At 60.1% G+C, this 27,993-nt stretch overlaps 2 protein-coding genes across 14 annotated transcripts; one reads left to right on the forward strand and one right to left on the reverse strand.

Moving 5' to 3' along the window:
* Nucleotides 1-5,789: 5,789 nt before the first annotated feature.
* Nucleotides 5,790-11,428, forward strand: UCK1 (uridine-cytidine kinase 1). 6 transcript variants are annotated; one of them, XM_046022232.1, is made up of 7 exons: nucleotides 5,793-6,020; nucleotides 6,394-6,553; nucleotides 7,308-7,404; nucleotides 7,650-7,792; nucleotides 7,870-8,032; nucleotides 9,598-9,646; nucleotides 10,150-10,287. In XM_046022232.1, exons 1-6 carry the CDS (start codon nucleotides 5,913-5,915, stop codon nucleotides 9,617-9,619), a joined length of 693 nt encoding a protein of 230 aa, XP_045878188.1. In that variant the 5' UTR covers nucleotides 5,793-5,912; the 3' UTR covers nucleotides 9,620-9,646; nucleotides 10,150-10,287. The 6 variants fall into 6 exon arrangements, with proteins under 6 accessions (XP_045878186.1, XP_045878188.1, XP_045878187.1 ...); XM_046022229.1 differs by having other exon boundaries at nucleotides 5,795-6,020; nucleotides 7,870-7,964; nucleotides 10,150-11,428; XM_046022234.1 differs by having other exon boundaries at nucleotides 5,795-6,020; nucleotides 7,870-7,964; nucleotides 9,834-10,292.
* POMT1 (protein O-mannosyltransferase 1) lies at nucleotides 11,427-27,963 on the reverse strand. Of its 8 annotated transcripts, none has more exons than XM_046022223.1 (20): nucleotides 27,800-27,963; nucleotides 26,819-26,970; nucleotides 25,703-25,809; nucleotides 25,092-25,142; nucleotides 24,421-24,567; nucleotides 23,777-23,888; nucleotides 23,137-23,202; nucleotides 22,956-23,049; nucleotides 22,575-22,730; nucleotides 21,119-21,249; nucleotides 20,664-20,759; nucleotides 19,504-19,596; nucleotides 17,883-17,979; nucleotides 16,178-16,270; nucleotides 15,738-15,858; nucleotides 15,308-15,405; nucleotides 14,450-14,563; nucleotides 13,687-13,813; nucleotides 12,583-12,760; nucleotides 11,427-12,134 (listed from the first exon to the last, which is right to left on the reverse strand). In XM_046022223.1, exons 2-20 carry the CDS (start codon nucleotides 26,938-26,940, stop codon nucleotides 11,960-11,962), a joined length of 2,178 nt encoding a protein of 725 aa, XP_045878179.1. In that variant the 5' UTR covers nucleotides 26,941-26,970; nucleotides 27,800-27,963; the 3' UTR covers nucleotides 11,427-11,959. The 8 variants fall into 8 exon arrangements, with proteins under 8 accessions (XP_045878179.1, XP_045878174.1, XP_045878177.1 ...); XM_046022218.1 differs by lacking the exon at nucleotides 27,800-27,963 and adding an exon at nucleotides 27,384-27,638; XM_046022221.1 differs by lacking the exon at nucleotides 27,800-27,963 and adding an exon at nucleotides 27,364-27,618.
* Between the last annotated feature and the right edge of the window lie 30 nt (nucleotides 27,964-27,993).

Raw genomic sequence — 27,993 nt, forward strand, 5'->3', positions numbered from 1 at the left:
TTTCCTGCATGAAAATACTCAGCCTAGGAAATGTCCCCACACGCTCAGAATTTCCAACCGTCTGGCGGGTCCCCCCTGCTCTTAGACTTCATCAGAGAGGCAAGGCCCCCCCGGGGAGATCTGAAGACAGCAGGTCGGGTCACAGAAGCTCGACCTCAACACAGCAAGAAACTGGGGTACGCAGATGGCGCAGAGAGAAGAAAACTTAGAACCTCTCTTCAGGATCCTCAGAGATTCAGGAAGACCTCCAGGAAACAAGAACAGGACGCTATAAAAAAAGGAATTATTCACTAAACAAAAGAGAAACACCCCTGAGAACTCGAAAGCTGACATCAGAAATAAACTGAGGGAACTGTTTCAGGGAGAAGAACTAAGACATCGGACTGAAACACGGCTCTACACAAAGAAGTGTGGCGACGGAAAATTCGGTACAGTAAAAAATGTCTTTAGTCTTAATTGTGCAAAGATGTAACTAAGGCAAAAAAAAAAAAAAGCTATGTATCAAAGTTTCTAGTACATTTTTTAAGTGAGCTCTATCCCCAGGGTGGGTCTTGAATTCAAGGTCCTGAGATCAAGAATCACGAGTGCTACTGACTGAGTCAGCCCGGTGCCCCTGCTTTTAGCACATTTAAAAGTCAATTGTATGGGTGGCTGGGTGCTGCAGTTGATTAAGCATCGGACTCTTTTTTTTTTTTTTTAAATTTTATTTATTTATTTATTTGACAGACAGAGATCACAAGTAGGGAGAGAGGCAGGCAGAGAGAGAGGAAGGGAAGCAGGCTCCCTGCCGAGCAGAGAGCTCGATGTGGGGCTTGATCCCAGGACCCTGGGATCATGACCTGAGCCAAAGGCAGAGGCTTTAACCCACTGAGCCACCCAGGCGCCCCTGGCTGATATCTTGCTTTTTACTTTACCTTGCCCCTAAGCATCCGACTCTTGATCTCAGCTTAGGTCTTGATCTCAGGGTTGTGAGTTCAAGCTCATGCTGGGCATGGAACCGTCTTGAAAAAAAAAAACTAATAAATTGTACAACAGTGATAGTTACTGCACAGAAGATGGGAAGGAAGATAGGAGTCTATGTATGGAAAAAAGCAGACCTTATGCTGCATTTAAAGACTGGTGCATAGGGGCACCTGGGTGGCTCAGTGGGTAAAGCCTCTGCCTTCCGCTCAGGTCATGATCCCCAGGTCCTTGGATCCAGCCCCATGTCGGGCTCTCTGCTCCACCGGGCGCCTGCTTCTCCCTCTCTCTCTGCCTGCCTCTCTGCCTACTTGTGATCTGTCTGTCAAAATAATAAATAATAATAAAAAAAAACCACTGGTGAATATAAAAAACAGCCCTTACTATACCTTGCACCCAAATCTTGGTTTCTAAATACGAGTCTCCAAAAAAAGATACCAGGAACTTGGGGAAGTGCCGGATTCCAGGGCAGAGGCAGGGAAAGTGTAAGGATGTAAGGTTAGCCTAGAATATGCTGTAGTAATAGAAGACGACGAAGTGCTTAAAAAAAAAAAAAAAAAAGACACAGGGACAAACATAAAATTGGTTCTTATGGCCAATCCCATTATAATATAACCCAAGAATAAAATAAATATCCATAAGCCCGTATTGATATAAATAACTGAATAAATACATGAGAGAGAAGAGATCACTCTCTTTTCACAGCACAATCCCAAAAAATAGCAGAAGGGATGAAGGAAATAGAAAAATCCCCACTAGAACCTCAGGGTAATCATTGTCACAGGCAAGCCCCACCAACAGATGCTAAGCCTGGCAGGTCAAAGTTGTCCAAGCAGAAACAATAAGTAGGTCTTCTCGTAATACCTCCTGCAGAATACTTTCCAAGGGCAAAGGGAAGGCCAGTTTACAGCGAGAACCCTGGCAGACGTCCCCGTGGCCAGGCGATCAACATGAGCATCGATACTGACACCTGAGGCCGTCACGCGCCCGGGTGTGATGCCCGCTCCCCTGCGGTTCCCCTCCCAAGGACGCGTAAGTTCCATCACACCCAGAAAAAACCCTCAGGGGCTCCTGGCTGGCTCAGCTGGTGGAGGGTGTGACTCTCGATCTCGGGTTGTGGGTTTGAGACCCACGTCGGGTATAGAGGTTGCTTTTAAAATTTTTAAGGAAAAAAACCTCAGACAAATCCCTCAGAGGAGCATTCTAGAAAATATTTTTCTGTCTTCCACAGTGAGCATTTCCATTTGGTTCTTTTCTTTTTTTTGGAAAATTTTATCTTTAAGTCATCTCTACACCCCAGGTGGGGCTCGAACTCACAACCCTGAGATCGAGTCACATGCCCTATGGACCGAGCCAGACAAGTGCTTCCCCTTCCCATCTGGTTCTTTCTTTTTTTTTTTTTTTTTTAATATTTTATTTATTTGACAGAGAGAAATCACACTAGGCAGAGAGGCAGGCAGAGAGAAGGAAGCGGGCTCCCTGCGGAGCAGAGAGCCCGACGCGGGGCTCGATCCCAGGACCCTGGGGTCATGACGGGGCTCGATCCCAGGACCCTGGGGTCATGACCTGAGCGAAAGGCAGAGGCTTTAACCCACTGAGCCACCCAGGCGCCCCCCATCTGGTTCTTTCAAAGTCTACAGTTCTTTCCTGTATCTTTTCTGCTGTTACGCACATTATTCCGTGCACTTTCTTTTCAAATGGCTCTTAACCTTTTCATCTGAAAGGAGTTTCAGGCCCGGAGAAAGGCGGCCAGGGTGGCATGGTGCTGGTTCCTGGCCTACGCTCCCCGCGGGAGTCCCGTTCAGGACCTCCTGCTGCATTTGGTCGTCCTGTCCTTCGCCTTTGCAGAGCTCTTCTTAAACGCTTTCCAAATCGGGGTATTGTCACGAGCTTCTCGGACGTGACTGGGCCCCTGTGCCACATCGGTTGCCCGTTCCGCACGCGGCAGATGTCCTCGGGGCCTTCGTCATCTCGTGTCCCCAGGATCAGCAGGATCCACCTTCCCTGCGTCTGCCCTGGCATGTGCCCTGGGAGGCAAGACAGTTTCGCATCTGCCTCTACGGCCCCTTACGGAAGTCACCAGCGGCGGGCCGCGGTGTGTTAGCTTCTCCCACCGGGGCTGGGGCTTCTGCGCCGGGTCGGTGGCTCAAGTACGATGTGCGCCCAGGGATCCTCATGGGCTGGCTCCACCCGGAGCCACTGGTATCCTCGTGGGCTCGGGCTCACCAGAAGGCAGTCTGTTTCAGATCCCCGCCCCCAAGGCTGCTCCTGGCCCCTTCATGGGCAGCTTGGCTTCCTCGGCCAGGGACCTAGGTATTGTATTTCCCTTTCCTGTCTTGGAACAGAGAGATTATGCTCTTCTCGGTGTTGGGGGGCGTATGAGTGTGAGCATGGGTGTGTTGACTTCCTATTAGCTTAGCTGTCTTGACTGGAAGCCTTGGGCCAGCCACGTGATCTCTCTGCTCCTCGGTTTCCCCTCCAGGAAAAATGGGATCATAAGCCTAGGGCCGTTGTGAGGCTTCGCTATTAGTTAAGATGCGGAACCAAACCTTGTTTATCGTCCCACTGTCTCGCCGTAGTCCTGTCAGACCAGAGAGCCAACACTGGAATACGAACCCGTTGCTTCCCCTGGGTGAGGGGCTCAGGTCATGATCTAGGGTCCTGGGACGGAGCTCTGTGCTCAACGGGGAGTCTGCTTCAGGATTCTCCCTCTTCCTCAGCTTGTGCGTGCTCTCTCTCGCTCTCTCGCTCTCCAATAAATAAATCTTAAAACAAAACAAAACAAAACAAGGTGGCTCAGTGGGTTAAAGCCTCTGCCTTCGGCTCGGGTCATGATCCCAGGGTCCTGGAATCGAGCCCCGCGTCAGGGTCTCTGCTCAGCGGGGAGCCTGACCCCCACCCCCCCGCCTCTCTGCTTACTTGTGATCTCTCTGTCAAATAAATAAAATCTTAAAAGAAAAAAAAGAATGCCATTTAAAACAAAACAAAACATTGACCCTTGGTCAGCTCTTCAAGTGATGAGGGCCAGCCTGTATTCCATAAAAGCTTAAAGACGTACTTGGAACCAACAGACATGTTTGCAGGTGATTGGGGCTGGCGAAGGGGCTGGAGAAGGAGGGCAGCCTTGGAGAGCCGGGCTGGGGGATGGTGAGGACAGGAGCAGAGGATCCCAGAGGGTTATCACTGTTCACTTTTACCAGTCCTGCCTCATTGCTTCTGAGAAACCCAACAGCTGGGCAGCTCTGTGCCCCATTCAGCAACAACAAATGTTGACTGTGCGTAGGGGAGGCTCAGCCCAGCAAGCCAGCCAGGGCCTCCTCTTCAGACAAGCATCAGTCAGGAGATTGCAGAATCCATGGCTAACCTGCCAGGGGCCTCCCAGGAGAAATGCCCAGGCCACTGAGGACCTAGACTGGCCTTGCCCAGTCCAGCTGGGGAGGGATGCTGGGAAGAGTCAGCCCTCCAAAGGGAAGGATGGGACAGTGGCCAGGAAGGGCGCAGACCTGGGGCAATCTGCCTTGACTTCCCGGGGTGGCCCCTCAAGGCTGGACCTGTGCCTAATAAACGTCTCTATTGCAACTTCTCTGTGGTCTAACTGAACTCTGCCTTTCAGCACCCCAACTCCACTTACATGTTCATTTTAAAAAGTCATGGCATGGGGGCGCCTGGGTGGCTCAGTGGGTTTAAGCCTCTGCCTTCCGCTCAGGTCGTGATCCCGGGGTCCTGGGATCGAGTCCCACATCCGGCTCTCTGCTCAGCAGGGGGCCTGCTTCCTCCTCTCTCTCTGTCTGCCTCTCTGCCTGCTTGTGATCTCTGTCTGTCAAATAAATAAATAAAATCTTAAAAAAAAAAAAAGTCATGGCATGGCCCCATTTGGGAAGAAAGGGAATACAGAGTAATCACACAGCTGCCCGCGGTCACTCAGCAGAAGCAAGGGCTGAGTGCTCTCTCAGACCCAATCCTGACTCCTAACCCCACCCTCCATCAGGAGAAGCTGCCTGTGACCCAGCGACCTGGCCCCTGCCTGCATGTTACTGTCCTCTCACCGGCTTCGTACCTCATCAAATATTCATGCGGGGCTCACAGTGCATTAGGAGCGCGCCATCCACAAACGGAGTCTTGATGCCTTGGGGGAAATAGACAGTTGGAATCGATCAGCATTTGCCTTCTCTGTGCCAGGCCCCGGGGGTTCAGGGGTACCCAGCAGGCTCGGCTTTCTTGGCTCACAGCCTGCCTAATGCAGAGGTCGAAAGTCACCGTCACCACCACGTGCTGGGGGGTTTAAGGAGGCGACGCTGGCTGCAGAGGCGGTGGTTAGGTGGGGTTGGGGGACCAGCGGCACGCCCCGGGCCATGGTAGGAAACTCGGATGGCGCCTGTGCAGGACAGGCTGCAGGGGTCGGGGGGGGCAGGGCTAAGTGGCTGTGCGCTGGCGAGGAGGGCAGGACCGGTCGGCAGGACGAGAAACAGGTGCTGATGGCAGGCCGCGCTCGGGGTGACGGCCACGGGGCTGTAAAGTCGGTAGGTTTCCGAGTCCGGCAGGGGGCTGACTTGCCCGCCCTGCAATCTCGCGCGTGGGATCATCGCCGACGCTGCTAGGTAGGGGGCGCGGATGGAGGTGGTCACCGCCTCTGCTGGGGAGGCTGCCACCCGTCTAGAGACTCCTGTAGCCAGAGGCGCAACGCAGGGGCTTTCTTCCTTTGCAGCAAACCCGCAGCCCCAAACGGCTGTGGGCAACCTGGCCGCAGGGGAGCCGCCTCGCGCAGGCGCAGTGTCCTCGGTCCCCTCGGACTACAACTCCCGCCGTGCCCCGCGCGCTCCCCCCGCCGCGCCGTGCGCCTCCCGGAAGTGGAGCTCCGGGGGGCGTCTCCGACCTTCGCGCGGGGGCGGCGGGCTGGCTGGTCGGGGAGGCGGCGGGAGCCGGGAGCCCGATGCTAGCCGGCGGAGCCCGGGATGGCTTCGGCTGGAGGCGGCGACTGCGAGGGCGCCGCGCCGGAGGCGGACCGCCCTCATCACCGGCCCTTCCTGATCGGGGTGAGCGGCGGCACCGCGAGCGGGAAGGTAAGGGGCTGGGCGGCCTGGCGGGGCCTGCGTGTGCCACCTCGACCCCCGGCCCTCTGAGACTCGGGGGGGGGGGGCGATCCGGCCTGCAGCCGGCGAAGAGACCCCCGGCTGCTGGTTGCCGAGGCGCCCCCTCCGGGACGGGGGGTGGAGGGGCGAGGGGCTGCGGCCGTGGTGGGCCAGGCCGGGGTGCAGGCAGGGCGTGGGGCGCTTGCCCTCGGGCTCCTCGCAGCCTCCCCGCGGCCTTCCCCCAAGGCCAGCCCCACCTGTCGCTGGCCTGGTGGGCAAGCCTCCGGGGGCAGGCGGGTCAGGGTCTCCCGAGGCCGGCCCCGTGGCGAGAGCAGGTCCAGGCGGGAATCCTGTGTATTCCCAGTCCACTGTGTGTGAGAAGATCATGGAGCTGCTGGGCCAGAACGAAGTGGACCACCGGCAGCGGAAGCTGGTCATCCTGAGTCAAGACAGGTTCTACAAGGTCCTGACCCCAGAACAGAAGGCCAAGGCATTGAAGGGACAGTACAACTTCGACCACCCAGGTGCAGCTGAAGACCCTGAGGGGAGGGCGGGAGGGAGGACAGACCAGGGGGACTGGCTCCGGGGTTGGCCAGCGATGCAGAGAGACCCCAGTGGTTCCGTGAAATTTCTGAGCATCCTGAGCTGGAGCAGGCTGTGTGATTAAGTCAGAAGAACTTTGCCTCGTTCTCTGCGCCCCAGACGGCCCAGCAGGAGCTGCCGGCTCCCTCGTTTGGAGCCAGTCAGGAAGTCTGCTTCCGTGGAGCCTTGGGGACCATTGCTGTGCCAAGATTTTGGTCATGGAGAAATCCCCCCACCTTCCTGCTGTGTGGGGTCCTGCCCCGGGGCGAAGCCCTTGAGAGGCTAGCAGGGCAAGCAGCGGGTAAATAAGAGGGCCGTGGCTGTTCTGGTCAGGTGCAAATGGGGTCAGCAGATGAGAGGAGAGAGCCAGGCTGCCCTTGCCTGCCACCGCGAGATCCCACCCTATGACTGGCTCCCAGCAGGGGGAAGGCCTAAGCGGCATCGGCCGGTGGTTATTTCCCAGAAATAGAAGCCTCCCAGTGCTGGCCGATCAGGAAATCCCCAGGTCTAACTTCTGTGTGGGACAGCAGCCCGCAAATGTAAACTGTGGGGGCGGCGCCTAGTCCAGATGCTCCGGAGGCCGCAGGTACCCTGAGCACCCAGCTGGGGCCTCCCGCCCCCCAGGCAGAAGAAGTTGGCTCCCATCCCCAGCACAAGGACGCCTGGAGAGTCTTGCCTTTTGTTCCATCCCTGCAGATGCTTTTGATAACGATCTGATGCACAGGACTCTGAAAAACATCGTGGAGGGCAAAACTGTTGAGGTCCCAACTTATGATTTTGTGACCCATTCAAGGTGAGCAAGGTGGTTCCTGGGAGAGGAACTGTGTATGGGGGGAGGGGGGCAGCTAGCTCGCCCCCCGTGGGGTCCACAGATGGCCCTGCAGCAGCCTGGCCCTGTTGGTTTCTGGGCACACCCCTGTCCCCTGCTGTCATCTGTCCCCCTCCAGGTGGTCCACACCTGAGGACCAGAGCCATCTGTGCCCGGGCCCCCAGATCCCGTAGCTCCAGCGGGGCCCATGTCCTGGTCTCGCCTCCCAGGCTAGCAGAGACCACGGTGGTGTACCCCGCAGACGTGGTCCTGTTCGAGGGCATCCTGGTGTTCTACAGTCAGGAGGTCCGGGACATGTTCCACCTGCGCCTTTTCGTGGACACGGACTCTGACGTCCGGCTGTCAAGAAGAGGTAAGACGGACGCAGGCCTCTGTCTGCCGCTGGGTGAGGCCCGCCGCGAGTCCTGACCTTGCCTCCTCCTGCCTCAGTTCTCCGGGACGTGCAGCGCGGGAGGGACCTGGAGCAGATCCTGACCCAGTACACCACCTTCGTCAAACCGGCCTTCGAGGAGTTCTGCCTGCCGGTACCCCTCCCGCTTGCTTGGGGACCTCCTTTTCTCCCTTTTCAAGAGGACCCCTGGCGCCCTGTACCGTGAGAGCTGAATCGTGGGGGAGGGGGTCTGATTCACGAAGGGAGAAGTTAGCTCATCACACCCCCTCGCAGGGACTCCTCTCTGCTCTGAAAGCATTGTCTGTGCGGATCCCTTCCCCCGCGCCGCCTGCATGACCCGCCCAGGGTCACCCCAAGGACCCTCTGCTCCTGCCCGGGCCACCTGCTGTCTCTTCTCCAGGGTGCCTCTGGCTGGCTGAGCTCACTGTGCCTGGCTTGGCACCCTCGGAACGGGTTGCTGCACGGAGGGCAGGGGTTCGTGCCTGTCCCCCGCCCACACAGGCGCGTCCCTGCCATGGTGTGGGCGCTGGCTGACCCCCCCGCCATGCCACCTGTCCCTCCAGGCTGCTCTTGGCTGGCACTCAGAGGCCTGTGGCTGTGTGTCTTTCTCTCCACTTTCCAGCTCTTACCGGATGGGACTTACAGGTAGTTTGAAAGGGAAACATAACATGCTGCTTCTTAAAAGTAAAATACGGCGCAAAGGAAACGGAGCCAGGATCCCCACTTGCACGGAGTAGACAGATGAGTTCTGTCTGCTGCTCTTGGAAGAGAACCTTATTTTACGTTTGTGTTCTCGGCACCTGGAAAGTGGTGAGAAAAGTAAATTGATAATCGTACTCTCTGTTATTCGCAGAAGGAAAAGCGTTTAGCAGAGCAGGTGGTTAATGGGAAAGCGTGCCACCAGGTGACCCTATGTGGAGGCTGCGCCCCAGCACCGTCCTTGAACTTCCGCTCCCCTTATGTGCAGCCACACCCTGAGTCTGGCCAGGGTGACCGTGTCCCTCCCTCGCCCTCACAGTATGACCTTCCTCAGCTCTTCTGCGCCCCACAGTGAGCGCCCCCCGTGAAGCTCGCCTGGCCTTCTGTGTGCTCGTGGCTTCCGTGGGTCCCCACAGCCTGCAGACACCGCTGCCCCAGGACTTGGCCCATGTCTACATGCCCACCACATGGAACGGTCCGCGGGGCTGTCCCTCAGCTCAGACAGCTTCTTTTCCTCTCCCTCTGCTCGGCCTGCTTGGGGCGTGTCCCTCTTAGCAACATCTGGCTGGGGTCCCTCCTCGGTGGCCGGGTTCCTCCTGGTGTCTCTGTCCCTGCCCTGACCTGGCAGAGCACCTGGCGGGGAGCAGGTGTTAGCTCGGGGACAGGCAGCGTGGAGGGCTTCACACACGCCAGCCGGGGAGGGTGCCGCGACCTGCCGTTGCTCCCTACTCCGGGCTTCTCGCAGAAGGGTTCCTGGTTCCAGAGGAAGAGGGTCATGTGTGGCAGAAGGATGCTGCAGGTCACTTGGCTCAGGGACCTCTTCCCACAATGGCGTTTCCAGGAAAATGCACGAGCATTTCAGAGACGCCAGGAGAGGAAGGATGCCTTAGCCGCCACTCCTCCTGCCTCTGGCACCTTCCTAACACCCAAGTCCCAGCCCCCCATCTGCCACGTCCCGGTCCCCGCCATGCCCCGCCATGGCCGCTCTCCTGCCGTTGAGTCTGGTGTTGAACCACCAGAAGTCCTTGGAGGGACAGAGCTTCTGAGATCTGCTTTTTGCCTTGCAGACCAAGAAGTATGCAGACGTGATAATCCCTCGAGGGGTCGACAACATGGGTAAGAACCAGGCCTGACGGCTGCCCTGACTCCCCAGTCCACCGCCCTGGGCCCTGGGGCAGGTCCTGGTGGTCACGGTGAAGTGATGAGGGTTCCCATCCACGTGCGTGTAGTGCACAGATCCAGAGATTACTTTAAAAATCTGTTTCACACGTTGGACGGAAAACGGACCCGCCTTGCTCGTCAGTTGCAGCTCAGTGAGGCTGGAAACAGATCTTTGTGCTGACCGGGACTCGCGCCGTAGCAGGAAGTATTTCCTCTGGGCTCTCGGTGAACCGAAACCCCCCCAGACGGGCCAGGCCGTGTTACTGCGCTCCTTCCCACCAAGCGCTTCTCTGTCTGCTGAGGCTCAGGGCACTGCCACGAAGCCTCGGCAGGAAGGCCTGTGCTCTCAGCACCGGAGCCGCTGCGGGGCTGGGTGGCCCGGGGAACCGGCGGCAGCCCGAGCCTGGCCTCGAGGCGTCGAGGGGGCGGACGGGCTGAGCGCGCTGTCTCTGCCGCAGTGGCCATCAACCTGATCGTGCAGCACATCCAGGACATCCTGAGCGGCGACCTCTGCAAATGGCAGCGAGGGTCCAATGGGCGGAGCTACAAGAGGACATTTCCTGAGCCGGGAGACCGTTCTGGGGTGCTGACCGCTGGGAAGCGATCGCACTTGGAGTCCAGCAGCAGACCCCACTGAGGAGCGGGGCGCTCAGCCTCCTGGGCAGGCGCCCTGACAGACTGTTCAGGGTCGGGCCCAGAGATGCCCGCCCACCCACCCCTCTAAACGCCACCACTGCTTCCTGGGGGCGCCATACGGTACGGACGGGATGGGTGGGGATCGCCGTGGTCCCGCCTGTCACACGCGACGGGACGTTGGTTCGCCCTTTTGACGTCTTTACCTGCTTCTGCACATGAGAGGGTTAAAAGTCCAAGTTACTGAGAAATGCTCCAGGACGTGTGGTGAGCCAGTCACGTCTTTTGGGAACATGGAGCACACGGCCTGGCCGCTGTACTGTCCCAGCGTGTGTTTGACAGGAACCCACGGCGAGAGGGACTCTAGGACGATCCGGTTCCCACGCACATGCAACTGAAACAGGTGGGGAAGAGAGTACTTCCCCTCTCTAGATGTTACACGTGTGACTGTTTTATTTATTCTCCCTGTGAGTTGTGACCCAGTAACCGAGTTTCGTGCCCCCCCCCCCCCCGGTGGGGTGCGATCCAGCGGGGCACACACCCTTCTAAGCGACAGAGAGCCTTCCTTCCTTCTGGGCTGTGCGCCAAGGAAGGAGCCCTGGGAACAAGCTTTTCCTTAACCAGCAGCCGACACAGACGACACGTGCTCACCCAGGCCGAGCCCGGCTCCACAGGTCCCGGGGTGGGGGGCAGGCTGGTGCGCCCCGTGTCTCCACGCCATCCTGCTCAGCAGCCACCTGGGGCCCCAGGGCTGAGTGCACAGGCCTTCCCTGGGGTAGCCCAGGGCCCCGTGCAGGGCCCCGCGTCCGATGCCAGCCAGTCTCTGCGCACACACCCCACATACCCCGGCTGCACGGTGCCAATGGCTGGCGGCGTCCTGGTTTGTCTTCCCTCCCGTTTGTGTAGAAGTGACGCCTTCCCCTGGCCACGGGCTAAGCTGCACGGACACTCCCGCTCCCCTTCCATCAAGCACTGAGTGTAGCTACACAGATAGGACCCCAGCTGAGCTTGGCCGTGGCTGCTTTCTGATGACCGTGTGACAGTCTCGTCAAGCTTACTGTGCCCTTTCAGAGAATCAATAAATAATACCAAATGCCACTGCCAGTGTGTCCCTTTTTAATTGTGCACAGAAGGCAAATTCAGGGTGGGGGCGCACGTGGGGGACACGAGGCTCCGCGTGCCCCTGCCATGTAGGCGGCAGTGAGGGGTCTCCAGGTCTCTGCTGCCGTGCCCGGAGTCCGGGCCCGTCCTTCAGCAGCTTGTTTGGTGTGGATGTGACGCAGGCCGGTACCTCAAGGCCTCACTGGGGACTGCTCCAGGCCCGGGGCCTTGGCTGCTTTGACCCTGACTCCCCACCGGGGCCCGCTCCCCTCCTGCCGCTGCTCCCTCACAAGGCACACACCAGCCACTCGCCTTGCCCTAGCTCAGGGGGCCTGGAGGCGCCCGTGGACGCCCTGGGCATGTTCTCTGTGGCCCGGAAAGCAGCAATGGGGCTCAGAACCAACCAGCATCAGCCGTCTGGAGAGCGGGACACCGTAGCCCGGCCTGGGCTGTTCCGTCAGATGCGCACACGGTGTCCGACGGCAGCCCTTCCTGCCCGACCTCAGTCCAGACGTCCACTGCGCGCGCATCCGGCTAGTATTTTCGGATCAGAATGTCCCAGCTGTCTTTCCAGCGAAGGGCCTTGAGTTCGCTGGGCGAGAGGGACCTGTCCCCGTAGGTGAGCGGGCGCAGCGTGTTGAACACGTGACAGGCGCAGGAATACCACGCCACCACCAGGCTGGCGAAGACGCTCCTCAGGAGCGGGGACCTACAGGGACCGGCGGCACGGGGCTCTTCTCACCATGACGCACACCGGGCCCCCGGGCCAGCCCGTCCTTCCTTCTCACTCCCTGCCCCAGGCGCTGGACGTGACCCCCTCCTCACGCGTGTTCCAGAGTCTCCCATCTGCGGTCCGGCGCTGGAGCAGCTTCCCCACTCCCGGCGTGATCGAACCACAGCCCTCCTGAGAGGCTGTGCAGCTCCCGACCCCCCAAAAATACCAAGTCCACGCCCTCTGGCCCCGCTTCCAGAACTCGCTGTGGTTCTGCTCCACTGCACACCGTGCGACGCGGCTGGCGTCCCCGTTGCTTCCCCCTCGCAGCCGGCCACACCTGCCTCCCATGGCGCCCCCAACCCCTCCCACACCACCCGAAGTCCTCCCTTGAGACACCCCCGGACCTGGGGCTGCGGGGGGCCTGGCCGCCGAGGCCCTGTACCTGCACAGGCGGTCGGCGACGTGCTGCAGGACCACAGGCAGCAGGAGGATCTGGAAGGCCAGCGCCGGCAAGTAGTGGTAGAGGAAGAGAGTCTTCTCCATCAGGAAGAAGGGGAGGTAGTTGACCGCCCAGCCGCCCGCACACACGGCCCCGGCCAGCACCCAGCGCAGCCAGCAGTCTGCGGCGGGAGAGGCTGCCCTGAGCCAGCGCTGCTGACCCGGGCCCCGTGTGCAAAGGCTCTCCGCTAGTCCCACCAGCTGCTTTCCTCATCTTTAAGGTACACGAGCTCTCCGCTCCCCACCCCCAACGCTTCCCGTGATCTCTGCAGAAAGAACGATGTCCCGAGAACCTCCTGTACCTTCCTGCGAGGTCCTCACCATCCCGACCCCCTGAGCCGTACCAGCCCCCTGAGGGCCCCAGCTCCTCCAGGGTCACCGGCAGGCAGGTCGGACTCTCGGGAGCTGGAGCTGTGAGGGGCTGTATTTGGCCACCCGCCCTGCCCCCTGGGGCAGCGGTCAGCGGGAAGACTGGGGACCTTGCCACACTGCTGAGGCCTTCCGGGCCTCCCACCGCCGTTGTCTGCTTCAAGAGGGTCCGCAGCTGTTTCTGTTACGCAAACCACCCGCACCCGAGTAACTCAGTGCCTGCGGACCACTCCGTGCCGTCCAGCCCTCCCCCAGCGAGCAGATACGGAGGCGGGGCTCACGTTCTGGGGAAAGGGCCACTCCTGCCTGGCCGCTGCATTTCCCTGCACGAGCCTCTAGCACAACGCGGGACACTCAACTGCAACATTTTATCTCTAGGGAGACAGAATACAGGGCGCCTGGGGGTCTCAGTCGTTAAACATCTGCCTTCGGCTCGGGTCATGATCCTGGGGTCCTGGGATCGAGCCCCGCATCGGGCTCCCTGCTCGGAGGGAGCCTGCTTCCCCCTCTCCCTCTGCCCCTGCTTGTGTTCCCTCTCTTGCTGTGTCTCAAATATCAAATAAATAAAATCTTTTAAAAAAAGACAGATTTAAGCCCCTTCCACGCAGAAACAAGGAGATTGCCTTAAGGCCCAGGTTCCTGGTGAGGCCGGCTGTCCCCAGGAGCAAGACGCACTAACCCTCGGGAAGGTCCCGGATGCACCTTCGGCGTCTAAGCAGGTACCAGAAAAGGAGCAGAACGTAGATCACCGTGGCGAGGCTGGCCGAAGCCCAGATCATGACATTCCCAAGCAGGTGTATCTGGGCCTGTGAGGGCACAGGGGACCCCGTCAGCCACCGGCCGCTCAGAGGAACCCAGCCCCGACAATGCCCGCGTGCCCGCCAACCTGCAGCCGAAACCCGGGCGCAGGCTGGAGCCGCAGCCCTCTGCTGCAGGAAGAGCACGGAGCAGAAAAGCAGCCGGGAGAGGCCGACACTCCCACTCTGACAACAGCTCCCCGCAGAGGTGAACCCGGGCCACACAGAGCTAAGGACCCGCTTCACAGCAAGTGAGGAGGAGGAAGGGGAGCGTTTGCAGCGTTAACTCCTCTGGGGAGTGTGTGGAGCTTGGGGGCCGGCTCCAGGGCTGCTCCCTCTACGGCGTGAGGAGGGACAACACAGATTCGCACAGAGCACGGGCAGACTCGGCCGCTCGTGCTCTGCACCGGACAGCGCGGGGGTATCTTAACAGCCAGAAAACGGGGAGCAACGTGCTCCCACAAAAGCAGTAAAGCCTGGTTTCCTCCCACGTGCAGCCGCGCTTGGACCTGCCCCGCGCTGCCGGCGCCCCGCAGGCGGCCCCGCCCCGAGCCAGGCCTGCAAAGGAGGCAGCGGCCGGCTCTCTGCCCCCCGAGGAGCCCCAAGCGACCGCCCCGCCCGCCGACCGAAGGCGCGCCCACGTACGCTGGTCCTGGGGTGCAGCCAGTAGGCGATGCTGGTGTCCAGGGTGACCCAGTCCAGCGGCGAGGAGCTGTACTTGTGCTCCGAGTCGTCGCTCCTCACCGTCAGCAGCCTCCACTGCAAGGAGACCAGAAGCCAGAGTCGAGCACACAGCCAGAGCCGCCCTCGCTCGGGGGCCTGAGGGGCTGGGGTGTCCCTTTCACATTCACCTGGACCACCCAGTGCAGGCAGCGCTGAGGTCCTACCCCAGGGCCCCCATCACCCTATCTGGTGGGGGGAAGGGACTGAACTTGGTGTTAAGGACACGTTTAGATTCAGGACCCCGAGTTTCTGATTTTTTTTTTTTTTAAGATTTTATTTATTTATTTGACAGAGAGAGAGATCACAAGTAGGCAGAGAGGCAGGCAGAGAGAGAGAGAGGGAAGCAGGCTCGCCGCTGAGCAGAGAGCCCGACGCGAGACTCGATCCCAGGACCCTGAGATCATGACCTTGAGCCGAAGGCAGCGGCTCAACCCACTGAGCCACCCAGGCGCCCCCGGAGTTTCTGATTCTGATGTCACTAGGGTTCCACCATGTTGACCCTGGGCCACTCTGACCTGACCCCGGGGCGCTCCAAGCATACTCTGGCCGTGTGACAAGGCTACACTGCCTGGTTCCCGGCTATTCCTGCCCTCAAGGCCACAGGCCCGGGGCCGACTGTGTGGCCTCTACCACTTATGGCCGAGAGACCTGAACCTTTCCTGCTCAGCCAGGCCCCAGGTGAAGGAGGACGACGGGAAGGGTACAGCTCTCCCGAGCATAGCGCTCCTTCTGGCGAGGAGCCAGCGCCCCAGGTAGACCCGGGCCACCCCCGCCAGTCACCTGCAGCTCCAGGAACCTGGCCACGAAGCTCAGGTTCCTGCTGACGTCCACCTGGGCGGGTGAGTGCAGCTCCAGCTCCCTCTCCTTCTGCTCCTGGCCTGGCACGACACACAGAAGGTCGGGGGCTCAGCACACACTGGCAGCCGGGGAAAAGCCCACGTCCCTCTTTTCAGACAACCCACAGCCTCGCTCCACTTGGCCTTCCCGGCCATATGCGAGACCCCGTCAAGTCCGGATCTTTCCACTCGAAAGGCTCAGCTTGCACCGCCCCCGGGCGCTACCTCAGAGCTACAGTTGACTTGTTCAGGGCTCGGCTCTGCAGGGAGCGGCGCATGGCGTGCCCAGTCCCCGAATGACCCCGAGCCCATGGCGGGGGGGGGGGGGGGGGGGCGTCTTGTTAAAGCGACAGAAGCCTGCGGGCCAGACTCACTTTTGCCGTATCGGTGCTCCTCCACGTTCCACACCATGCTCTCGTGGTAGCCCCGGGATAGCTTCTCCCCGACGACCTCCAGCTGCCGGAACCCCCAGTCCGGGAGGTGGGCCCCGCTCAGCTAGCGAAACAATGGGTCGCGGGGGAGACGGGGCGTGACGCGCAGGCCCGGGGCCCCAGCTCATCCCCACCAGCCCTGCCACCTGGTCACCCTGTCCGCTGCCAGCAAGGGCAGGAGCCTCTCCCCTGTGCGCCCGCTGCGTCAGGATTCAGTCTGAGAAGCGGAGTCCTGCCCCAGCCATGTGCCTTAACACGGCAAAGGCTTTAGCTTTAGCTTCAGTCCTGCCCGTGAAGAGTCCGTTCAGCCCGGAGGGTCCGGTAAACCGTGTCATGAGCCTCCCCCAGCCGAGACGGGTGAGCCAAACCCGGCGCCCCTCTACCTTCAGGACCGCAGAGGTGTTCACGTGCACCAGGCGGACCTCGGACAAGATGGTCTTCCAAACCTCCGTGTCGGATTCTCGGTTCACGATGTCCTGTAAAAGCAGGTCCTGTCAATGATCTCGTTCTTTCCCCAGTTTCCTGACACTTGGTCAAGTGAGGGCTGATCACCAAACGACGACACTGAGACAAGGGACCAAGCTCCGGGGAGCTAACAGGATGGTGCCCCTGACCTTGCTCCCAACACCCACGCAGCAAGCCCCTGGCCGGGCCGGGGGGCACACTGCCCTGCTGCGGAGTCAAGAGGCCCCCAGGCTCGGCCTTCTCGCTCAGGCAAATGCACAGATGGCTCAGGCGAAGGCTGGAGATGGTCCCGGAGGTGTTCTCGGCGGGGCGCGGGGCGCTGCTGGGGGCTAATGGAACCACTAACATGGTGAGAGCACTTGGCCTTGTATCTTATCGCAGCCCCGTGATGACCCATGCAGGCGTGCGGCTGTCAGGGAGGACCGGAGGACCCAAGGGCTCTGTGGGAGCAGGGAGGAGGCCGGGCGGACGGTACAGCCCGCGTCAGCCGCCCTCCCTCCCTGCTGCGTGAGCCACTGTCCCCGGACATGTGGGCACGTGGGAGTGAAGGGGCTGCCGGCGGGAACGGGGGAGGCGGGGGCTCAGCCATTAGCTGTCCGAGCCTTGGTAGAAGGGCAGTACGTGAGCCCCTAGGAGAAGGTCCACCGGAGGCCTCCCAGTGGCGGGGCCTGGGTGCAGAGTACTCCCATCCCATGGGAACAGCCGAGGGGAGGAGGGAGGAGCAGAAGGTAGGAGGACACGTGCAGCACCAAGAAGGCGAGGAGGGGACAGAGGAACGCTGCTGACACACACACAGCCTTGAAAACCCGGGAGGGCCTGCCAGCTGCTGACACTGACACACACACACACACACACACCCACCCCCCCCCCCTTGAAGCCCCGGCTCTGCCGGGAGGGCCTGCCAGCGGCATGGCACCCAGCACGCCCTGCCAGTCACACCTGCGAGACCAGAACAGCGCGGGGAAGACTGGTGCTCGGCGGGCGGCTGCTGCAGCCAATCGGAAGCTGGAAGAAGCACCTCCCTCTTGTTAGGGAGAGACCTCCCCCTAGGGGATCAGCGTGCACACGGGACGGAAACCGTTTTTGAGCACGTCCTTGAACTCACAGCGGCCCAAGGACCGGGGGACACAACTGTCTCTTCCTGCCACCGTTTCCAGCAGGCCGCGTGCAGCCCTGGAGAGGGACTCTGGAAGGGGGCAGCCCGTGTCCCTGGATGCTCAGAGGACCGGCCAGAGCCCCAGCTGTCCCCAGGGAAACCCTGTGGCCAGCGTGTTCCTTCATACCAGGTGAGGCTCAACGAAAGAGGCTCCTGTGGTCAAGGGAGGGTGGCCAGGGAGGCCTGACCCTGTCATCATGGCCTGGTCTTGAGGCTGGAGAGGCCGCCAAGGCCGAGGGCACCTTCACCTGGCAGGGCCCCGAGAGTCACACGGCCAGCACAGAGCACAGACCAACTGCTCAGGCAGCTCGTCCCTCCCATGGAGACGTCTCCCTTCCCTCGAAAACACCTGGGGCTTTTATAGGGCTAAAAATCACTAATTTTACATCTGAATCAGTTACTTTAAAGGGCGCTTTTGAAAGGACATGTTCCTGATAGCCGCGGAGGGATTCCAGGCTGGGACTCACCAGTCGCCAGAGGTTCTGGGAGGGCATGGAGATGTTGTAGTCCACGTAGCAGGAGACCTCCTGCGAGTGGGGGCTCAGGGGCGCCGCCACGTCGTGCCTGGAAAACACAACGTGCTGTGGAGGGAGCTCCTCACCCCGCCCATCACTCCGCCTCGAAGGGCAACAACCCACTTCCAGAAACAAAACCGGCTCAGCCTGAAGGAGCAGCGGCCCCGAGGGGCGCCGTCTGAGGGTGTGCGGATCACAGACACTGACGGCAGCTGTGGGGTCTGACGGACAGCGGCCCAGGCCGCATGGGTGCCGCCACTCCACCGTGGGTGACAAAGCCAGTCTGGGAAATGGTTGCGGGACTAGAACACCGTGGGGGGATGAGACGCCCTCAGGGACGGCGACCTCCAATGTCCAAAAGGAACCACCTCCCTCATCTGTGTGGTTCTCACGCTTCATCCTACTTCGCGCCGGGCACTCTGGAGGACACGGCCCTCCCTCGCACCCGGAGAAGGCAGACCTTCACACGCACGGCCAAGAGTGCCAGGCGGTGGGGCGCCACCGATAAAAGCAAGAGAGCAGGAACGCCTGGGAAAGGCTTTGAGGCGGCTACATTTCAGCTGATGCGTGACCACAGCGAGCGGGCCACGGGGGATGCGAGTCCAAGAACATTCCAGGCAGAGAGAGCAGGTGTAAAGCTCTCAAGGGTGCTGCGGTCGGTCATCTGGGGACAGCAGGGAGGCCAGGGGGACTGCAGTGAAGTTCACCCAGGAGTCACCAGGGGCTGGATCCCAACGGGCCCGCGGCCAGGGAGAAGTGGGGACGTTATTCTGAGCGTGACGGCCACGCTGCGGGAGTCACTGGAAGGCTTCTGGCCGAGGAGTGAGGCCAGGCAAGCAGACGGCATGGGCTCAGAGGGCACCACCCGTGGTGGGGGGTGGGGTGGGAAGGCAGGAGATCAGAGCGCCGGCCCTGCCGACACAGGGATCAGGCCGAGACCAGGCCGTGGTGGGGGTGGAAGGAAGAAAAGCGGCCAGGGCGGCGGCTGAGCTCTGGCTTCTTCCAGGGAGAAGCAGGCCAGAGGCCAGGAGCTTGCAGGGGAAACGGGGACTTGAGGCACCATCTGGGAGACGTGAGGAGCCAGGAGATGACCCGAGAAGCTGGGTGGAGGTAGGAAGAGAGGAGACCGGGGCTCGTCGGTTTGCAGAGACTGCTCGGGTCAAGTCAGGAAGGGGCCAAGCACCGAAACACAGGGACCATTCTGGACCCTATGCGGCCGGATTCCAACCCTTCTTGAACTCACACGTACTTTAAGCCACTCAACTTCAGGCAAGTGGCCGCGCTCGATTCTCTGCGGGAAGCCCTCCCGTCTCTCCCTCACCTGTCTTCCAAAGCACCCCCCGCCCCTGGTCACCTCCCACTGCAGGGTCCAGGGTGGCCCCAGGGTCTGCGGGCCACGCTCCCCCCCACCCCTCCGTGCGCTGTCCTCACCATCACCAGGGGGCACCTCCTAACACCGAGTGCGAGCTATGGTGCGGGGCCTCCCCGAGGGAGCCAGACACCGGTGTGGGGGCAGTGGGGCAGCGGGCAGCTGACCCGAGAGCTGCGGAGAGGGCGGACGGTGGGCACTCACGTGTTGAGGAAGCGGGTGGTCATGCCGTGGACCAGCTGCACCACGTCCCCGTGCCGCACAGGCCGCGGCGGGTTACTCACCACCAGCGGATGCCTGCAGACACGGAGAGCCGGCCGGTCAGTCGGGGGGCCTCCCTTGTCCCTGCGCCCCACACACGCACCCCGAGGGCCCAGCAGGGTGGTGGCGGGCGCAGTGGAGCAGCCAGACACGGCCGACCGCCTCACGGGGCTGCAGCAAGCAGCCAACCCAGCAGCTGCCCCGGCTGCGCCATAACGGGTACCGGGATGCCGACATGCCCGTGACCAGACGGTGACGGTGGTCAAGGCAGCCTCCCAGAGGAGCGACAGTCAGGTTTTAAGAAAAAGCCAACTAGGGCCGCCTGGGTGGCTGAGTCGTTAAGTATCTGCCTTGGGCTCAGGTCATGATCCCAGGGTCCTGGGACTGAGACCCATATCAGGCTCCCTGCTCCTCAAGCCTGCTTCTCCCTCTCCCCCTGCTTGTGTTCCCTCTCTCACTCTCTCTCTGTCAAATATACAAATAAAATCTTAAAAAAAAAAAAAGGAGCCACTGGCTGGGTAGGATCGTTCCGGCCTGAGCGACGGCACAGGGCGGGTGCTGGGAGCCGCCAGCACAAGGCGGGACAGAGGCCGGGCACTGCAGGCCACCGTTAGGGGTCTGGATGGCCCCGGGTGGCCCTGGAGGGGCAATGGAAGCCAGGAAGGGTTTCAGGACGACCGTGACCTGCCATGAGTGACATCTGAAAAGCCCACGTGGGGCAGCGAGAACTAGGGCAGGAGAAGACCGCTGGGGGAGACGCAGGGGGTAGAGACAGAGGCCAGGATGGTTCGGGACCTCGTTTGCAGGAAGTCCGCGGACGGGCTGCCGGACTGGACGGGGCAGGAGGACAAGGGAGTCCTCCGTCCCTGAGGCCTGAGCAAGGGAAAGCCATGGGGCGCACAGGGGGCGCTGGCAGAGAGCTCGCGGAGCCCCCCGGGGGAGACACTGGGCGGGCCGGGGGGCAGTTCCCTGAGGAAGCGTCCAAGCCCTGGAGCGCGGGCTCAGCAGCACGGAGCTGCTCTCGAAGCTTTGAGGGAGGAAGCGACCATGGAGAGGGGGCCACGAGGGAAGCCCTACCCTGGCGTCCCAGCACCCGCACGCACCTCCCAGGATCCTTCACGATCCACCAGTTGTTGACGTCTTTGAAGGGGTAACAGGTCACCTGCTGCTGGTGTGAGCTGCCTCGGCCGTTCTCGTATCTGCGAGGAGGAACCAACACAACCACGAGTCCGCCGGGGGCCACCAGCAGCCTTTCTCTCCGGGTTCCCGGCGACGCCTCCCGGCAAGGTGTCCAGTGGAAACAAGGACGAGGCGTGTAAACGTGGGTCCGAGAGGGGCAGGAGGACGTGCCCAGCGTGCGCGTCACCAGCCGGGGTGCGCGCGCCCGGGCCCTCTGCCCCCAAGTCCCTCTGTTCCACACACAGAAGTGACAAGGTTCGTTGACAATCAGAACCTGAGAGCTCAACGTATTTCATTTCGAGTCAAAGCTGGGAACGGCAGAGACGTGAAAAACCCAAACATGGTACGACCTTCGCCTTACAACGGTCACCTTCCTTACATCATGGGGTAGGTGCTCTGGTGGGAGTGAAGCCAGCAGGGAACGGGTTTGCCAAAGACGTTCTTCAGAGTGACCTGGGAGCCGTAGGCCACCTCCAGGGGCTGGCCCTGCGTGATCCGAGCTAGGCCGCCCTAAGACAAAAGCAAGAGGGGACCGTGAGCAAGGGAGCCTCTGGACAGCCACGCCTCCTCCAGGCGGGGGTAGGGCGTATTCGGGCGGTGGCGGGGCGGGGGGGGGGGGGGGGGGTCGTTGTCGTGTCACAGAACTAGCTATGAGGACTCGGGACCTACTCCTCGCGGGTTGCGTGACGTAATCCTAACAGGCTGCCCGGACTCGCTGCGGCCCCCGGGCCGGGCTCTCTCCTATCCCTCCACACAGCCCCTCGCTTAGCTGCCACAGGCATCTTCCGAGAAGTGCAACCCCGTCCATTCGAAAGGTGAGACTCTCTCAAGTAAATAAATCTTTCAAGAAGAAAAAAAGAGGCTGCCTGGGTGGCTCAGTGGGTCAGGTGTCCGACTCTTGGTTTTTGGCTCAGGTCGTGATCTCAGGGTCCTGGGATCGAGCCCCACGATGGGCTCTGCACTCTGCAGAAGCCTGCTAGACATTCTCCCTCTCCCTCTACCCCTGCTTGTGTCCTCTGTCAAATAAATACATTTTTTTTTTAAGATTTTATTATTTATTTGACACAGAGAGAGAGCAGGAGAAGGAACACAAGCAGGGGCAGAGGGAGAGGGAGAAGCAGGCTTCCCGCCGAGCAGGAAGGCCGACACCAAAAACTGAACTGCCCAGGTGCCCCTCAAATAAATAAATCTTAAAAAAAAAAAAGAAGGTGAGAAGACGAGCACTGGGATGAGCTAAGAAATTTGCCCAAACACACATGGCTGGGTGTCAGGAGTGGGTCCCGTCTGACTCTCCAGTCCTCACCACCCCCCAACTGGTACGTTTCACTCTCCCTGCAAAGTCAGCAGGAAGGAATGCCAGAGCCGAGCTTGTCCTGTGACGTGTGGGCACCTGCCCCGCGTCTGTGGGACTTTGCCATGTCCTCAGGCAGGCCACACTGAAGAGCTGACCCCTCGCCTGCTTCCACGCGGCCCACACACGCAGAGCTTGTTTAGAAAAACTAAAGCGGCTTCTTCACGTCTTGATTTGGTTTCCCCCCCAACACCTGGCAATGTTTACATAAGAAACTCAGAGTCCAGGGGCGCCTGGGTGGCTCAGCCGGTTAAGTGTCTGCCTTCGGCTCAGGTCATGATTCCAGGGTCCCGGGATCGAGTCCCGCATCGGGCGCCCTGCTCAGTGGGGAGCCTGCTTCTCCCTCTCCCTCTGCCGGCCTCTCCCCCTCTGCTCATGCTCTTGCTCTCTCTCAAATAAATAAAATCTTTAAAAAAAAAGAAAAAAGGAAACCCTGAGCCTCGTCTTCTCCCCTCTCCGAGGCGGCCGTGGTGCCCCTCCTTACCTCCAGGCTGGCCTGGAAAGCACTGGACATGATCTGGTCGTGGGGCCCGGAACGGTAGACCAGAGTCAAGTGGACGTAGAAGAACGACAAGTACGTGAGGGCCGGGACGACCAGCAGCGCTGCCGCTCGGGCAAGCAGGTGACAGAGCACTCGGACCTGCCGCCAGACGGAGGACAGGTCACGTCCGGCCGCTCGGGAAGGTGCGCCCTCCAGACAGGCAGGCCCGGAGGAAGCGGGCAGCAGGGCTCCAGGCTTCCCACGGCCTCCGGCCAGAAGACATGAAGCCTGTCTTCTGGAGAAGCCTTTCTCCCCAGACGCTGACATCCCACGACCTCCGCCCACCCCGGGACGGCCGCTCGCCCCACTCCACGGGGCACCTACATGTGACAGAGTCCGGTCTCCGATCAGGTGCCAGGCATGGACGCCGGCCACCGCGAGCACCAGCAGGTACGTGAAAACACCCACATACTTGACGCTGAAAAGACCCGAGGAGAAACCGTTCCAACAAGGCACAGAACGAGGAGGCGGCCAAGGCTGCCTGGGACCCGCGGCCCAGACTCACCCCACGGCGCAGGCGCAGGCCACTCCGGTCAGCGTCAGCCAAAACCACCAGCGCAGGGAGAAGGGCCTGGGGTCAAAGCAGAAGAGCACAGCTGGGCACGGATCACGAGACGCTGCCCGAGGGGGCGCGCCCCTCAGAGCTCTCGGGCTGGGAGGGCCGTCCTGAGCTCCACGACGAGAAAAACACCCCGTCGTCTCTCAAATCTCAGTCCCGGCAGAATTTTTTCTTTTTGGCCAGAACATTTTCCCAGTTGGTTTAAATTATCCAGAAGTGAGGGGCGCCTGGGTGGCTCCATCGGCTAAGTGGCTGCCTTTGGCTCAGGTCATGATCCCGGGGTCCTGGGGTTTGAGCCCCACGTCAGGTTCCCTGCTCAGCGGGGAGCCTGCTTCTCCCTCCCCCTCTGCCGCCCCCCACCGTTCATACTCTGTCTTGCTCCCTCTGCTCTCTCTCAAATAAATAATCTTACAAAAAAATAAATGACACAAACATGAGTATGTATTTGTGAAGTCAGGAGCCAAGGGCGAGTCTCGAAGACGAAAGACACAAAGTCCACAAGTGGCTCCCCCCAAATGAAAAGGCATCAGACCACCCAGACCCTTCCCTCTGGATAACTAGGAAGGGCGTGGCCCCTTCCGCATACCTCTGCTTTTGGGAGTTGGCAAACTTCAGGTAGGACATGACAGCCAACAGGTTGAAAAATATTAACACCGACTCCAACAGCATGAGCCTTGCCTGAGTGATGAGAGCGTTCTCTGTTAGAAAGAGGACACGTACGTCAGCTGCCAGGGAGCCAGGGCAGACACAGGGAGATGGGAGCACCCACAGGAAGGACACCCTCTACAGGCCACAGAACGTGGCTATGGGGAAGTTCAGGATTGGGTGGCTGGAAGGAGATGGGCTCCAGAACCACAGAAGCAAGTTCTGAGGTGTGAATCACGCCTAGCAAGGCCTGTGTGACCGTGGGCAAGTCACCGAACCTTTCTGAGTCTTTATCCTTCTCATGCACAGAAGGAATACCAACTCCGTGGTACGTGGATGTAAGCGGCTTCTCAAGTCTGACCACACAGTTGTGCCAGCCCACACCCTGGGAGGAGGGCCACGGAGTCCTCCCAGGGTCAAATCTGGCCAGACTGGGCACACTTCCTTCCACCCTGTGAGGACACCCTGCGGGGGCACATCCACTAAACCCATGAGCTCTCCCGGGCTGCACGCTGGGACATAACCAGAGCCAACGCTGGGGGCTTCCCTGAGCAGCACCAGAGCCGGCAGAGGCCTGGGTCTCACCGATAAGTATCAGCAGAGCGGCCCCCGTGGCGGCGCAGTGAGAAAAGCCAAGCTCCAGCAGGATCTGGTAGGCCATGGGCACCAACAGAGCCCCGGTGAGGGCCGGCAGCAGGCGCAAAGACCACACGGGCACGTTGCTGCTGTATTCTGGAAAAGCAACCGGCGGAGCTGAGCGCACGGGGCACGCGCCACCTCCTACGCGGCGGGTGTGTTTTCAGTCACGGAGTCACGTTCACAGATCCCAAAAGGCAAGTTTGCCAAACTAGACACCATGTCAGAAGGGCGTGTGTAAGCTGCGGATAAAAGCTTTGACCTTGGCCGTGTGCAGTCAGAGCCTCGTGCTCATGGGGCATGGAAATAATGCCTCATGACTCTGAAAGTAGTTAGTGCTTTATGTTTATAAATCTGCCCTGCCTTTTCCCCAAAACACCGAGGCAACAGACAAAACTTCCATGGGAAAAAGATGACTGCGATCAGACGCCACACACAGACACTGCCCCACGGACCGAAAACCGAGGCCAAAACAAGTGCTGTGACTAGACACTAAGATGTTTTCCAGGCCTTTCCGAAGCCTTCCACGTGTACCGAATTTATCATACGCTGGACAGATTAATAAACCCTCTCCATCCTAATATTCCAAAGTCACAAGGGACGTGAAAATGACCTATTACCTGCTCCGATCCTGTTCCACAGAAAGTTACCATCAAATCCTCCCAAATAACCTGAAACAAAAGACAAGTCGGTAGCGACCCCAAGCAGCAAGATTTAGGGAGTAGCAAACCCTGACAGCCACAGGGAAACACTGATGACTCATTAGACACAGTTTCTGCCCTCAAGAAATTCCACTTACGAGTTTAATGATTTCTTAAACAGATTACCACAATTCTACTTACTTATTTACTTAGGTGTTATAAATAGGCTTTATTAGTTCATTTATTTTAAAATAATCTTTACGCCCAGCGTGGGGCTTGAACTCACGACCTCGAGATCAAGAGTCACACGCTCCACCAACTGAGCCAGCCGGGAGCCCCTCACTTAGAAGTTTTAAAGGGCTACTTCTAGGGGCGCCTCGATGGCTCAGTGGGTTAAGCCTCTGCCTTCGGCTCAGGTCATGATCTCAGGGTCCTGGGATCGAGCCCCGCATCGGGCTCTCTCTGCTCAGCGGGGAGGCTGCTTCCTCCTCTCTCTCTGCCTACTTGTGATCTGTCAAATAAATAAAATCTTTAAAGAATAAAAAATTTAAAAAAAATAAATGGCTACTTCTCTTGCTAACGAATCCTACCTCCTAAGGCCAGCAGCATGTGGCCAAACGGTGGTCCACTGCCGTCCAGAAAGAAGATCCGCTTCATGTAGAAAGAGATGTACTGCCCGTAATACACTTCATCAAAGCTGCAAGGCAAACAGGCGTGACAGTCAGCAGGAGCTGATGCCCTAGCACGGGAGGAGGGTAAACGTATCCCTGTTCCCAAACAACGTGAGTGCTCATTTGACTGCACCTGCACTTTGTCCCCAAATATTCAGACAGCGGCACAGCGCCATGCATCCGTAAGGACAGGAGGGAAAACTCACCAACAGCAGCCACACACTCAGATGTCTGCCCTACACAGACTCGATTCACCCTCCCCGGGTCCGCTGAGGGACGTGCGAGCAGGCGGTCTACTGAGAGGCCTCCCAGACCCGGGGCTGCGTCTGTGACGAAGGGTCAGAATCACACCTGGTAACCAGGGGCAGGGGTCATGGGGGGACATGCAGAAACCAACTGGAACTGTTTTCAGACAGTTGGGGACGTTCAAGGATACCGTCAATATTGCTGTCAATTTCTTAGGTGCGATAACGTTAATACAGTTTAAGTTCTCATCTTTTAGAAAGATACCAAATTACTGAAACATGCTGCTTATGACTTGCCTCAATAAAGTCCACGGAAGCTGAGTGATGAACACATTGGTGGTGGGGGTTTTACTATTCTCCCTACTTTTGTGTATGTTGAATGGGTCCCACAGTGTGTGTTCTCCGAACACATGTTAGCCAGACAGCAAGTGGCCCTGTAACACCACCAGCCTTCACTGCTCCTTAGAATAACACGCTCCAAGGTCAATGGCGACTCAGTTCCAAACCCAATGATCCTCTACCCCTGATTTTAAATGGGTACCTACAGCTGCTGCACCTGTTTCAGGGGCCACATTCCACCTGCTAGAGAACTACAGGGCAAAGGTGACAGGTGGACTCAGCACGTGCCGGCCCGAGCACCCACTGTCCTCTCCTCTGCCCAAAACACCCATCGCCGAGAAGCCCGGAATTCCACTCTCCCGCTTCTGCTGTTCAGAAGGGCACTTTCCGTCCCCAGCGCATGAACGCATCACAATTCCCGGTCCGTCCTGGACGGGGGTGTCCGGCTTACACCACAGCCCTTGGATGGGCGAGCTGCCACAGGCGGCTCAGTAACCCCACTGCAGTCAGAGCCACGACGTTCAAATTGACGTCCGCCGTCACCACCACAGGGCGCTCCAGAAATCCCAACATCGTGTGGAGAAGCAGGTCCTGGAGGATGCCCTGGAGGAGGACAGAGACGGCAGGCACGGGTAAGCAGCAGCAACCAGAAGCTCACGGATCCGAGGAAGAGCTCGGCAGCCGGGGCAGCTCTCAGGTGCAGCGCGAAGAACCAGGCGTTGGGGGTGGGGGTGGGGGTGGTCCTTGGGAGAGAGTCCGGAGGACACCGGCAGTCAACTAAGGTGAGAACTGGGCGCCTCCGGACCGAACAGTCACTCTCTCAACAAGCCACTCCGCGAACACCACCTGAGCGCTTCCCGGAGCGGAGCTGATTAGGGAAGCCCCGGACCTCGCCAACGTCGCCCTCCTGGGCCCCAGAAGGCTCCTCATCTGCCGCTAGGGCTCCCCCACCCCGCTCCCCGCTGCAGCCCATCCCCTGGGCGCCCCCCTTCTCACCCCCGAGGGTGCGTCTGTACCCAGGAGCCCCCGTTTCCTCCCTGAGGCGTCATCTTCCCTTGAGCGCCACTTGTCGTCGCGGGGCGCCCCTTCTCGCACCAAACAAAGCTGCATCTGGCCTGTGGCGGTCGCCGCCTCTGCAGAGACCTCATGGGCCCTGGGAGGCCCCCGCTCCTCTTCCAGACATTCCCTTGCTCTCTCGGGCTGCACCTTCCCGCAGGTTGCATTCGCCCCGGAGCACTCCCTCCTCGCCCAAGCCTGCACCTGCCGGGGCGCCCCCCTCTCTCCCGGGGCCCGGCCCTGCCCTCGGCCCCGCCCCCCGTCCGGCCGGACGCCGCCGCCCCCGCCCCAGGTCGTCCGCAAAAGCCGCTCACGCGCGGCCCGCGCAGACTCTCGGGTCTCAACTGGGCGCTCGTCCCCGGCGCCGCCAACGTACTCTCTTTTCGTCGAGTCCCCGCAGAGCTGCTCCCCGCGTCCGACCCCGCCTCGGATCCGCCGGCCGGGGGCGGGGGGGGGGGCGTCCACCGTTAGGGCCTCTGGTCGCGCGCCGGGGCGAGACCGCTCGGCGCTCTACGCCGCCCACGCACCGCCTGCTCGACGCTCGACTCGCCGGGCCTGCGGAGCCCTTCG

This window comes from Meles meles, chromosome 11 (genome assembly GCF_922984935.1).
Source record: "Meles meles chromosome 11, mMelMel3.1 paternal haplotype, whole genome shotgun sequence".
NCBI lineage: Eukaryota > Metazoa > Chordata > Mammalia > Carnivora > Mustelidae > Meles > Meles meles.

What these genes read in the sequence shown, in the direction of transcription:
- UCK1 (XM_046022229.1), top strand. Translation starts at nt 5,913, where the DNA reads ATGGCTTCGGCTGGAGGCGGCGACTGCGAGGGCGCCGCGCCGGAGGCG. An exon ending in GCGGCACCGCGAGCGGGAAG is followed by an intron (nt 6,021 to 6,393) that starts GTAAGGGGCTGG and finishes GTGTATTCCCAG; the next exon opens with TCCACTGTGTGTGAGAAGAT. An exon ending in GTACAACTTCGACCACCCAG is followed by an intron (nt 6,554 to 7,307) that starts GTGCAGCTGAAG and finishes CCATCCCTGCAG; the next exon opens with ATGCTTTTGATAACGATCTG.
- POMT1 (XM_046022218.1), bottom strand. Translation starts at nt 27,590, where the DNA reads ATGCAACCTGCGGGAAGGTGCAGCCCGAGAGAGCAAGGGAATGTCTGG. An exon ending in GCCTGCGCCTGCGCCGTGGG is followed by an intron (nt 23,050 to 23,136) that starts GTGAGTCTGGGC and finishes GGGTCTTTTCAG; the next exon opens with CGTCAAGTATGTGGGTGTTT. An exon ending in CCAGGTTCCTGGAGCTGCAG is followed by an intron (nt 14,564 to 15,307) that starts GTGACTGGCGGG and finishes GTCTCCTTGCAG; the next exon opens with TGGAGGCTGCTGACGGTGAG.